The sequence below is a fragment of the Hyalella azteca genome, unplaced genomic scaffold (assembly GCF_000764305.2).
Source record: "Hyalella azteca isolate HAZT.00-mixed unplaced genomic scaffold, Hazt_2.0.2 contig12373, whole genome shotgun sequence".
NCBI classification, from domain to species: domain Eukaryota; kingdom Metazoa; phylum Arthropoda; class Malacostraca; order Amphipoda; family Hyalellidae; genus Hyalella; species Hyalella azteca.
Genome location: NW_025942333.1, coordinates 195,581 through 208,754, shown reverse-complemented (window position 1 = coordinate 208,754; position 13,174 = coordinate 195,581). Strand labels below are relative to the sequence as shown.

General features: G+C 38.6%; 2 protein-coding genes across 2 annotated transcripts; one reads left to right on the top strand and one right to left on the bottom strand.

Moving 5' to 3' along the window:
• Positions 1 to 6,236: 6,236 nt before the first annotated feature.
• On the top strand, positions 6,237 to 10,245 carry LOC108679494 (E3 ubiquitin-protein ligase SIAH1B). Its single transcript, XM_018168119.2, has 4 exons — positions 6,237 to 6,563; positions 6,798 to 7,037; positions 7,524 to 7,716; positions 7,984 to 10,245. Exons 1-4 carry the CDS (start codon positions 6,290 to 6,292, stop codon positions 8,159 to 8,161), a joined length of 885 nt encoding a protein of 294 aa, XP_018023608.1. The 5' UTR covers positions 6,237 to 6,289; the 3' UTR covers positions 8,162 to 10,245.
• A 377-nt stretch (positions 10,246 to 10,622) lies between these two features.
• On the bottom strand, positions 10,623 to 12,928 carry LOC125178742 (uncharacterized protein C3orf38 homolog). The gene is made up of 2 exons (XM_047883241.1): positions 12,911 to 12,928; positions 10,623 to 11,762 (listed from the first exon to the last, which is right to left on the bottom strand). Exon 2 carries the CDS (start codon positions 11,679 to 11,681, stop codon positions 10,971 to 10,973), a length of 711 nt encoding a protein of 236 aa, XP_047739197.1. The 5' UTR covers positions 11,682 to 11,762; positions 12,911 to 12,928; the 3' UTR covers positions 10,623 to 10,970.
• Between the last annotated feature and the right edge of the window lie 246 nt (positions 12,929 to 13,174).

Sequence of the window (13,174 nt, the reverse complement as noted above, 5' to 3'; positions counted from 1 at the left end):
GAATTGGACACGCACAGCTCGTTCCGAGCTGTGTGCAAAAATTGAAATTTTCCTAATTACCTAAAAGCTTAATAGCTCTCAATTTAAAGCCTAATTAAGTAGTGTTCTATATTCAATAGTGTTTCTAATTCCGAGCTGTGTCGTATTCCAATACAGCTCGCACAGCAATCAGAATTTGAACACAAGAGGGTTGGAATTACGAATTAGTAGAGTTTGAAGCGTGGCTGGAATTAGTCTCACAAAATGCCAAATTTAGTTGCATCATCACAATATATGGATTTGGTAGGTTTGCACTCTGAAGGCTTTTAAATAAATATGGCAACAGTTTGTGACGTTTCATTGTTGCTGGTGCGTAGTGCGGTGTTTTGAGAGTGACGTAAAGCAAACCGAACTTGAGTTGTGCATTTGGTGATTTTTTATAGCCATTCATTTTATGCTACGTCCTTAATGTGTCAGAATATACCACGTTTACCCTACTCTTAAGTTGCCAATGATATTAACAAAGGGTACACAGCCTGGTAGAATTCTAGGAAGTCGTGGGTCATTTAGATCCACCGGAACGGTTGGAGGCCAGAGCGCTCCAGTGCTACACAGTTGAGGAGCAAGGAGTGAGAGGTGCAATTGGAATGCCCTCCTAGACCTAGAGTAGGATTTGTTAAGGTTCTGACACTTATTTTCTAAAGAAATGGCTGTTTTTTGGGTGCTGGAGCGCTCTAATGCACTCATCTTGGTTGCCCCGCTCCTATTGGAGCAAGCACACCTCTATTTTTGGCCACTGCACTCCTCAATTACATAAGTGCTTGGTCATTTAGAATGCCACCATGCCAAGTCCACAGGTACACCAAAGTCACCATAGTCTGGCAAGGTTATTGCAGATTTGCAGCCTTTGCGTAAATTGATCCTATTTAAGTCGTAAGGTACAGTAGAGAAAGCCTCAAATTCGCATGAAACCAACCCTCCTACTTTGGTCTTTCTTTAACAAATTGATGTAAAAATTGAAATATTGCTTTTATACAAAAAAAATGTAACCCCAAGGAATATATCTTTCTTAGTCCTAGCTACCATATTTCAGTGGATTTGCACTAAGATTAAATTTTGTGATTGGTAGAAGCTGTCCTTTTCACTGCATTGATGTTGAGAGGGCTGTTCAGTGTTTCATTCCATTCATTCAATTCTATACTATTGAATGAATTACTTCATAGGAGGAACATTCTGTATGATAAATAAGGCGGTTATCATGAACTTTGTGTTGCACACTGGACAGCAGTTCAGACAGAATTCATTTTGAGTGCAAATTTCATTTTATGCAGCGTAAACAATTTCTTGAATCTAAACAGTGTAATTCTTGATCTCGTCTATATTACTTGGGGGCTGTTATTACGGCCAAAAGAAAGAGCACATTGTCTGCAAATAAGAGATCTCAACTGCTGAAATGCTTTTTGTGCAAGCATGGAATATATCTACTTTGGGAGCTGTGGCTGAATTTTTTGAGCCATGGTTTTATGGATTTGCCAGCCGTGATTCCATTTCTTCGAGCCGTGAATTCCATATCTTGGCCATGAAAAGCCATTTATGAGGCACAAATTTATTTGTAGAGTCCATGCACATGTTACTCCATATCTCTAATTTTAACCTAAAACAGTCAAACAGCAACAATAACATTTGTCTTTACTGTAAGCTGAACATGTGTTAATGTAGTCTGACCATCTGACGTGACTGCAACTATGCATGATCAACAAAATGTTTAGGTTGATTTTTATTCATTAAGATGATTATGTTCAGCAGGATATTTTGGCAGGAATGGTAAAGTAATGCGGATTGCATAAGTGGAAAATTTTATGAAATGGCAAGTTTGCAAAGTCTGCAATTATTTCAATTGAACAAAAATTTATGAAATTCAAGCTGCAAGATTTCAAACCTTCTGACATTATATGATATTAGAGCCACAATATAACAGAAAAAATAGGACTATTCCAGCCCTGCTTTTGTGGAGTCCACTGCCAGACACTGTAATATTAAAAGCAAACGACTACGTCACTGACTTGCAAGAAATGAAGAGAAAGGCCTTAATATATTCCGTCGACTTCATCAACTCAATATCGTTCCCTTTTGACAAAGGCCTTCGGTACACAGAAGTCCTATATTCTCAGCAATGTCCCTAGGCACAGTATTACAGAGCTTGCGGTATCATACCATCAACCGGGGCTACTCGGGACGGTTTTGAGCGTTTTTTGTTAATAACTTCTTATGATGAAACATTTCATAAACAAGTTTAGGCTCATTTTATAGCTCTTTGCGAGGGCTATCAAATGGCATCTTCAAAAAAATTCCATATGCTATTCGTAAGGTGCCAGAAGCAAAAAAAGAGTGTCCCGATAGCTAGTAAATGTCGTATTTTTCGACTGCCTTTATACTACATAGATAGGAAAAATGTTGACGTTTACGCCACTATATTTAGTTTTGCAATATTCCAATTAGTTTCGCTACTATAACAGTTTTACGCCGTGTCGGAGGTGCGTCCCGAGTTGCCCCGCCAGTCCTGAGTTGCCCCGGTTGACGGTCCTGTCAATTTTGTTGGGGTCTTTTACTCTTCATCCCACCTTTGAGGTTAGTTTAGGAATGCATAGATGACTTATGTAGGATTGGTTAGTAGTACATGCAGAAAAGGTCTCTTGTATGAGTTTTTAATAAGTCTTGCTCAAATGGCCTCTTTCAAGAGCAGTTAGTGAGTCTGTCATGAATGGTCTCTCTCAAGAGTAGTTTGTATATGTCTCATGCAAACAACCTCTCCCAAGAGTGGTTAGCACTCACAAATGGCCTCTTGCAATCATGGCTTCTTTAGCTGTTCATCAATGCATTCTATGTGTCTTGAAAAGGGCTCATAAACACTCCATTGTACTGTGAATAGAAGTTGCACTAATTTGTGGTGTTATAATATAAATAATTTACCTTCAAATTTGGTTTTAGTCATTTCAATATTTACCTTCATTTCCACTTCTTGGCGTGACTTGTTCAAGACATAAGGGTAAGGTGGCCCAGTTGATTACAGTCCACAATACTGTGACTGGAGCAGTAAGGTGTGGGTTCGATCCCAACTCCCTGTTCCAGTTCTGGTCAGAGCAGCGAGAAGGCTGGGTGCTTAATCACGGAAAAATTATAGCATTGATTTGCTTGTCCAAAACCGCAACAAACTGTGAAAATTCTGTAATGTTTAACAATAGGTGATAGGTAGAATGTCCTACTGAACACTGAAACTGCTATATATTACTAGTATATAAATTGTCGCAGATGTCAAAGTTGGAATAACTCTGGCAGAACTCTGGTTCTGCCTCTGTCAGATCTAGAGGATTTAGTAATTGATTGAAGAAGAACCTGAGGGGTTTTGGTTCAGCCATAGATGGCTGAACCAAATATGGTTCTCCTTTATAATTGTCCAAATAACATATTAAATATTCATTGGCCAGGGAAGGATGATAACAAGACATGTATCTAAGCATAAGTACGGTATTAAAGATAGGTTCACGGGATACACTAGATAGAAGTTATGGGATCAAAGCACAGTACAGTATGTGCAGTAATTTTGGAGATAGAGTATTACAACACTTGTCGTTTAGAGTTTGCAGGCTTTACAATGACTGCCTCAGACTGCGACTCTTCTAAGACTGACTGGCAGTCGGCTCACCAAGCTTATATACACGGTGACCCGTGAATAGTGACGTCACAGAATGTGATGCAATAGTCACTAATGACATCATGGCCTGACACATACCAATATAGCTCCAGCCATTATGGTAATACTGATATAGATCATGGTAAAATATCGTAATATTTTCTCGATGTATTTGTACATATTTTCAAAATTTTATTCCTGCCATGAAAGGAGAAGGAATACCAATTAAAGAATAATACTATATATGCTTAACAAGGTAATAAATGGTCAATGCAAAATTAATGAACCCTATTTATATTCTCATTGTGATACCACTTGACAATAATGGATATTCTTCACTTGCCGAGGCAAAACAACATTCTGCGAGGACTTGTTGAGGTCCACCACCAAGTCATAGGTCCGTTCACTGAAGTTATGGCATTCATGAACATCTTGCAGTATTCAAAAATAATTAATCAAATTTTCATTTGCTGAAAATCTGAAATGAAAATTTTCATTTCTGAAACTCTGAAAATGAAAATTTTCATTTGCACGATCTAAGCATTTGGCTCCCCAATTTTTGAACGACTCAAGGTCTCTGGAACAAAACATCAACTAACCTGTGTAGCAAGGTCCTTGCTCCCCAAAAATGTGTCTTGGATCTGCAGTCTGTCCACCAGGCATACATTAAGATTTGGGCCATGGTCATAGGAAAACGTCTATTGCCCAAATACTCAATGTAATTACAGAGTGACAGCTCATGCTTTTCTGAAAGTGTGGGCAGTTTGCCTGGTACACAGTCCTCATTGACTCGCAATGCAATGCAATCTGAGAGTCTTGTGAGGCACACGCATGAGCTTGCAAGCAGCACATGAAGTGTGAAGATTCTCCTCTTTGCACACTGCAAGAGCATTTCCCATGTCCTTCTGCCTCCTTAATCTTTGTTTTCTTCCTTTTCTTGAAGTCTTCTTGAATGATACAAAATGTACATACTTGAATGTATTTACATACTTGAACAAGTACCGTATTGATCACACAAAATAATGCGTATAAATATTTATTGTATGATGTGCATTTTATGCTTTCAAGTTTGTTTATTTGCTTGAAATTTTTTGTATTTGCTTTACTCTATTCATTTCTCTATTGAATGGCATCTCCAAAAAAATTTCATGTGCTATTCGTAAGGTGCCAGATGCAAAATAAAAGCTTCCCGAATTACTCCTGGGAATGGGTAATCCGGGACACTTGAAATAAAACTCAATTTTGAGATGTTTTAAGCATGCAAAGTGTACTCATCCATTACTAACAGTACTCTGAAGTCCTCCTCATTCCTTGTAGACAATGTAGATGTAGAAAAAATGACAATTTCAACAAGTAATTTTTACTTGTTTTTCCTTTATTGATGTGATATTACCATATCCATATATTATCGTATTATTATCCAAAATTACGGTATCCTTGGACATGCCACTCTGCATTCACAACAACCTTGTCCACTGCAAGCTTCATATCAGCAGCCATATAGCATTTCTTCTGTATCTGTAAGCTTACAGGACGGCTTGTAATTTCACACCATTTTAATTAGGTCAAGTGAATCCACTATAACAAAAAAAAAAAAGATTATAAAAACATGCCTGCAACAGAAAGGAATAGTTTAGTGACAACCATCATATTATTTGGAGAAATAAATCATAGTTTAGGTTAATTACTTTCCATACTATGTTGCCTAGTGCACAATTCTGTATATGACATTCTGTGCACAATTTTGTGATGACCAATGATGCATTAATTTTTTGTTCAGTGAAACTTTTTTTGCTGAGCAAGGTAAATGTAATCAAAATTTTTTGTTGTTAATTGATTTTTTGGTTAACTGGAGCCTTTAATAACTGAGGTTCTATTGTAAATGTGCTTTTAGGGGTGTCCCTTATTACCCTGGGGGGAGTGTGTCCCTTATTACCCCGTCCTGTGGAAATGGCCGCCATTTTTTTGAATGAGATAGGCAAATTCCGTCAATCGTTTTAAGCTAACACCTGTGTGCAGCCATCATGTAAGTGAAATTCTTTAATACGGCAAATCATTTTTTTTTGCTACAGACCTTAGCAGAAGTACATTTCTAAAATTGCACTTGTCACACTTTTTTTCAGGGATTTTTTAAAGGTAGTAAATGTATGATTTCCTAACTTGCTTTATGCTACATAGATAGTAAAAAGTTGAACTTAACGCCACTATTTTTAGTTTTGCCAAATTTTGTTTAGTTTAGCTGCTAAAACATTTCTACAAAATGCGGGATGACCATCCCAATTTATCCCACCCGTCTCTTGTTACCAAATTTGATGGCATAAAATGAGCCCACTCTTGTTTATGAAATGTTTCATGGTATGAAGTTATTAACAAAGAACTCTCAAAACCATCCTTTATTATTCCGTTTGACAATATTTGTTTAAAAACAGAAAGAATGTTGTTTACAATTTTCAATTGTCACATTTCATTATGTAGGTAACTTTTATCATTTTCAGATATTTTGAGCATTGCTCACATATGTTATTTTTCCCATATCATAGGGTAGTATGAACCTTGTATAACTGTTTAATATTTTATTTATTGCAGGCTGCCTTGGCTGTTTTCATCTAGAAAGCAATAATGTCTGAAAATAAGCATATGTTAAATATAGCATGTTGCCGTGCCAATACAAGCAACAGCAATGTAGCTGCTAATAACAGCAACAATAGCAGTAGTAGCAGCAGCAGCAATATGGCTGGTGGAAGCAACAGCACTGATTTAGCTAGCCTATTTGAATGTCCAGTTTGTTTTGATTATGTTTTGCCTCCTATCCTGCAATGCCAGAGTGGCCACCTTGTGTGTACGTCATGCAGACCCAAGCTATCCTGCTGCCCAACTTGCAGAGGGCCTCTAGGTGAGTGATGCTCTAAAATACTTACTAGTGTTCATACTCATAATTCAAGTTGAATGACAAAGGATTTATTCATTTCTAATATCTTTGACTAGATTTCTGCAGTTAGATGCATGTTAATATTGATACAGATGATGGAAAAGTGTTGAGCTACTTTTCTCAGATTAACAATGACCGCCTTTTCTCAGATAAACAATGACAGTTTTCATGAAATTTATTTTAAATATTTTTTTTCAGGCAACATACGAAATTTGGCCATGGAGAAAGTTGCATCAACAGTACATTTTCCATGCAAGTATTCCACATCAGGATGTTCAGTAACTCTACTTCACACGAACAAGACTGAACACGAGGACACTTGTGAGTTTAGGCCATATGCTTGCCCCTGTCCTGGTGCTCTGTGCAAGTGGCAGGGTGCCCTGGAGCACGTTATGCCTCACCTCATGAGCGTCCACAAGAACATAACTACTCTACAAGGTAAGCTATTATAATAATAATAACGGTTTCAACGTTTATTAGGCCGTAGGCCTGTCGCCAATTCTTAACATCGCAGAACATTCACAGCATTTTGCGGTCTCGAACTCGCAAGTCGCAACTCACTGCTACAATTGTGCTGTGCTAACTGCCCGGCCTCCTTGCCGATTCTGCAAATCATCGTCATCAGCTCCTGCTAATAGAATGATGATAATTATTGTCATTTAGAAGTACCTACACTATAATTTGTGCAAGACTCGCATCAACTCCTTAAATTTGTTTCAGAATGTGAATGAGAAATTGAGAATGATGAATTTTTCTGTCAATATATTATAAGGCAAAATTTTGTTCTTCTTCATCCTTTCTTTGATTGGTTAATGCTATCCATAGATTGTGGGATTTTGTAAGGGATTTAGTTTATTCTACAAAAAACATAGGCATAAATTAATTGAAAGCTCCGTTTTAATCTAATGATTGATTTTTTTACAGGCGAAGATATCGTATTTTTGGCTACAGACATAAACCTGCCAGGGGCAGTGGATTGGGTGATGATGCAAAGCTGCTTCGGCCATCATTTTATGCTCGTGCTTGAAAAGCAGGAAAAATTTGACAGCTACCAGCAGTTCTTTGCTATTGTTCAGCTCATTGGATCTAGGAAGCAAGCAGAAAATTTTGCTTACCGGTAAATTTTGTTTGTCTTTGTAAATTTTTGAGTTAATTTCAATGATATGTAATCAAATTGTCATTGCAAATATAATTGATTATAAAAATTTATACGGTACTCGTGCAAGCCAAAGCTACAAAAAACGTTGCTTTTCTCTGCAGCACATGACGAGTTAATTGATTAAAATTTATAATTTTGTGAGCCGGAGCTACAAAAAACTCTTTTCTCTGCAGCACATGAGGAGTTTAGTTCAAAATTAAGTTATAAATGTGTTGTTATCACCAGGCTAGAGCTGAGTGGGCCTAGCAAGCGCCTGATCTGGGAAGCCACCCCCCGCAGCATCTATGAGGGCGTCCAGACCGCCATCCTTAACTCGGACTGCCTGGTTTTCAACACAGCAACGGCGCAGCTCTTTGCTGACTCCGGCAACCTCGGAATAAATGTCACGATTTCTATGGCTTAAGTCGCCGTTCAACCAAAAATCAGAAAATGGTTCAGCCTCTTGTTCATATGTGAATACAATATATACGAATCTATATATGTTTGTGTCTTAGTTCATAAAATATCGTATCTTCTCTGTAAGATTGCTCACCTTAGTCTCGTAATCGTGACATGGATCTTTCTATTTGTGCTCACCATAGTCCATGATTTTTTGGTTCATGATGTAAAACCCGCAGTACCTTAAGCTGTTCCTAGAGCTCCGGGATCATCTATTTGCAGCCTATGAGGTTTATGGACGTAAATATCTTCCTGAGACTACAGGAATTTTAAATTTATTGTTACAACTTTTTGCTTTCATGAAAACGATTGCCTCCGTATTCTTTAATGTTGGTTTGTTTTATACGATGCGAGTGTTGAACAAATTTGAAGTGCGGGGACATTTTCTTTATATCTGAGTTGAATGCCTGATTCAGTTGTACGTGTTTGATAAGCTTTCAGCCACTCTCAATGCGAGCTACGGATCTGCATCATGGAAAAGTGCAGTAAGGATCTTGTGTACAGACTACAGTCATATCCGGAATTTCCTTTGAGCTTCTTGCTGGTACTGCAATGAGCAGCGTGATATCACGGAGTTATGTTGTTATAGATATGCAAATGCGGTAACTAATCCTTGACTTATCTATGATTTTTTCCAAAATAAATCCGTTTTTGCATTTCTTTTCTTTTTGCTTGCAACTATCTTCCTCTTGAGGGGCAGGTCCTATTATTGATTAGATTGCTCTACCTTTTTTTAGCTTTAATGAGCTAAGCATGTAAAGGTCAATGAAACTGTTTGCTTGGTCTGCAGTTGATCGGGGTCTATAGAAATGAACATTTCTATTATATCATTTTTCATTTTGTATAATGTAAGGGGGCGGACACGCGCGTCACTTTCTGTAGTCAGTATCATAAGTTCATTCGAGTGTGTTGCTCATATTTTATGCATAGATCTGGAGACTGGCCACTGACGAAACATTGAACTTTTTCATCGTTTACCATCTTTACGGAGGACAGTAACGACACAATGTACACCATTTTGTTTTGTACAAGTGCTGGGTTAGATTCATGTTTTCCTTGTTCTCGATGAAGTGCCTCGTTGCGTCGGACATATAAGCCGAAGCTTTGGGTCGATCTCTGACACGCTTCACTTCAATGCTGTTCCGGTGCACTCAAGGCTGAGGCTTGTCGTCGGGGTTGTTAAACATTATCAAATATCACAATTGATAGTCCAGAATACTTACCCTGTGTATTAATGCGATTACTCAATCTGTGTCGTTTCCACATTATTTTATTTGGCTTAGGTAAAGACATTTCCCTAACTAGAAATTTTGATTCTGAATTGACAATTTCGTAACAGATTTGGAAACATTGTAACCAAATAAGCGGGAGTCTTTAGAAATATCCTGTCTTTTTTACATCGTATTTTAGGTTTCTGTACAGCTATTATTAAGTCGAACTTAGTTTTGTTTTGTTAGTTGAATTCTAAATCTTCCATAACTCTAATGACAGTGAGTTACTCTTTTCTATTTCATTGCAACTATATATTTATTTCTTTAGATTCTCATGGAGAATTTCCCAGTGTCATGGCAGAATTTCTAGCCAATAGAACGCTTCTCAGATTAAATCTCCCGAATCTCAGATTAAATTAATTGTTCCGAAAAAACAGCGTCTGATGCCACTCGTGCCACATGTTACGGTAGAAGAAACGTGCTCATGGCACAGCAGTTGTGCACACCTAGCAGGTGAAGGCTACGGCTCCTTTACCTTCACACGAGCTTTCTCTTCTTGCGTGTGCATCATCTCGGCTTCAAGTTAACCATGACGGCGTGGTGAGGGTCTACTTTATTATGTGCGTTGGCTTCTTACTTCAACTTTCCTGCTGCAATTCTGTAGTCGTTCTGTTGGCAAGCATCACTCCAGCGCTTCCCTGAAATGCGTTCACTGACGATTTCGGTTTGATGTGTGGAGCAGGGAACGATATTTCCAACCTCACGATGTAACTTTAAGCTGCCAGGATCGTGAATGAGATTGGTAAAAGTTTGTTCCATAAAATATTCTGACATTTTACCGGCAGTTTAATTTCCTTTCACATAGATCATATTTCGACGAAGAGAATATCCGTCTAAGTTATCACTTCCATGCACCTAACAACCGACGGCCATTAAATGTTCCACTAAAAAAATTCTTCAATTGTGAAATGAGTTAGATGAATCGAATATGTGCAAGATAGAACCATCCGATAGGTCAGCACCCTGAAATATGGTCCCTTTCTCAGTAGTTGATCTAGGTAAATAATTATATATCACACAGAGATCAACCTTCATAAAAACTCGCCCCAGTTTCATGAGGTAAAACTATTGGTGATAAATGTGCGACTGATTGTTCGATGAATCGTCTTTCAACGTAAGAAAATTAGTTTTTTCGAAAGGTCAAGTAAATAAGAGTGGGATACTGTTTTATGATTACACATAACGATAATAGAATTCGACAAACAACTTCGAGATGTATAAAGATTACAGCATAAATCTATTTGTTCTACACAGAAATGTAACCAAAAGATCCTAATTGTTAAAGTAATAATAAGTGGGAATGTTTAAGTGGAGTCGCGCGTCAAAAAATCGGAGACTTTCATGAACAAAAGTCGAACGTTACTAAGCGCGCCACTGCTACTGATACAAATTGAAAAATACACAAGAGGACCGAAATAAATATTAAGAATACAAATATACTTCCTGCTATCACAAGTCAAATCAGCTTGACTACGCCACACTTTACCTAAACTTTGGAGAAACTTAGAATTCGATAGCAAATATTTCCACAGTAGGCAAGGAGGGCGTGTAGGCTTCAAGGAGTTTCTTCAAATTAACTTTGGTGTATGAAATTTTCCAAGATTTGTCGACAGGACTCGCGACTAGACCGAACTCCTGCTCAAAAATGCCGACAAAAGAATCGTTGTAGTGTATTGTGCCGCAGCAGAAAAGCTGGATCATACCATGAGAACTTCGTCTTACTTGCATACCTCCTTTTGTGTTAGGCATGAACATAAGTCCAAGTCTTTTTAGTAACTCCCTTATAGTCCTTTCAGTCTCAACGCTACCACTGGCGCGACATTGTTCTACATTACCACCGTCGACGAGGTACATTTCTACCGAGCAGTTCCCGCAAAAAACCTCTGGTCTCAGAGTGTCGCCAGGCTGGTTTGCACAGCAAGGCTGTAGCCTGTTAATCATTGTGTAAAACCACTCACAAAAATCCTGACCGAATTCGTCAGACATAACACTTGCTGTACTTTCGTTATTGTTATCTTGAACGTTTAATCGTCTTGATGAACATGCCACTGAAGAAGATGGCCCCGAAGATGGCAGTTTTGAGTCCTGTCTAGTTTGGCAATTAGTAGAATCTTGGCAAGGTTCCTTCTTGACTGAAGTTTTCTGAAAGAAATCTGGCTCTTCTTTTATTTTTACTTTAGGTTCGAAGACGTCTTCTTGCTTGACGTTGGCCATTGAATAGAGAGTAGGTTCATCATGAGGGGCCACGTTGGGTTTTTTCTCATCGGCATCACGATTTTTCTGCAGCGTTTCCTCCTGGAATATCGAAAACAAAGGCATGAGAATAATTAAGATCAATTGATTGCTTGAATCTCAAATAAACTGTAAATTAAAAAGCAACTAAAATGCTAATAAAAATGCTTTGCCTTAAAAATACAACATTTTTATCAATCTTATGCCTGATAAAAATCTCGCAAAAACAACCAACATCGCGCTATGAATAGCATAAACAGAACACATCAAAACGGATGAAACGGATGACTTCTTATCTCGCTGCACCATGGAAAATAGTGAATGCAGTTAAATCTTCACAACACGGGACGTCAATTTCAAGAACGTGTTCAACGAAATTCTGTTGCGGTATTGGAATAAGACAGAAGACGGCGCAAGACACATCGTATTTAGAGCGAGTCATGAGAAGGTCATTCTTTACGAGTCTCCAAGAACAGCACTCAACTCATTGCTAAGGGAGAACTCGTCGGCAAAAGCGATACATTCATAAAAATAAGTGGTTCGTACTGTAAATAGTGACACACTCTTACCCGCAGCATGAGCAGAGATCAGATGTAGCACTGATACGCCATTTTGCTGGGTCAAACTGAGTCAGGATGACTCACACAAGAGCAAAAACTGCGCAGTTATTTGGACAACGACCCTCTCATTGACACGAGTGTAGAAACTAAACATTATGTTACCACCAACACGAGCTGAAGATGTCGTGGATCACATCCAGCCTAATAATAATTATAATATAGCGGTTTCAGCGTTTATTAGGCCGGAGACCTGTCGCCGATTCTTAACATCGCAGAATATCTACAGCTTGTAGAAGGCTTGAACTCGCAACTTACTGCTTCAATTTTGTTTTACGTAACCATCGAGTCCGGCCTCCTCGCCGATTCTGACCAGAAACTGGCGCACAGAGCTGGGATCGAACCCGCGCCTCTCTGCGTCAATCCTGGTACTCTGAACTGTAACCACTGGGCCACTGGGCCTTGCAAGACTCAAGTCACTGATTGTGACATTTAAATTCGGTATTTTCTATATATTTTTCGACGAGAGTAATGTAAATTTCCGTATTTCAGTGTCCAGCTTTAGCTGCCTAAATAATAAGAGCCTTTAAAGATAAAAGTAAATCTTTGAAGAATTATCTAGTAGGTGAAGACAGAGATGCTTCACTGCATTACCCAGTACTTGAAGACAGAGATGCTTCACTGCATTACCCAGTACTTGAAGACAGAGATNTGGCCGGCCACATGGACGCCCTCGCGTATGAGGTACTGCAGCAGGAAGGAGCTCGACAGCTTGCGGTGGCTCAGCAGCTTGGGCACGTCAGCGCACGAGAGCAGGATTGCCGTGCACGCCTCTGATGTGGGGCGTGTTCAGGATAAGCGTCATTTAACAGATCATATTGAGGTTAAACATCGTTTAAAATATCATCATGCGGTGTA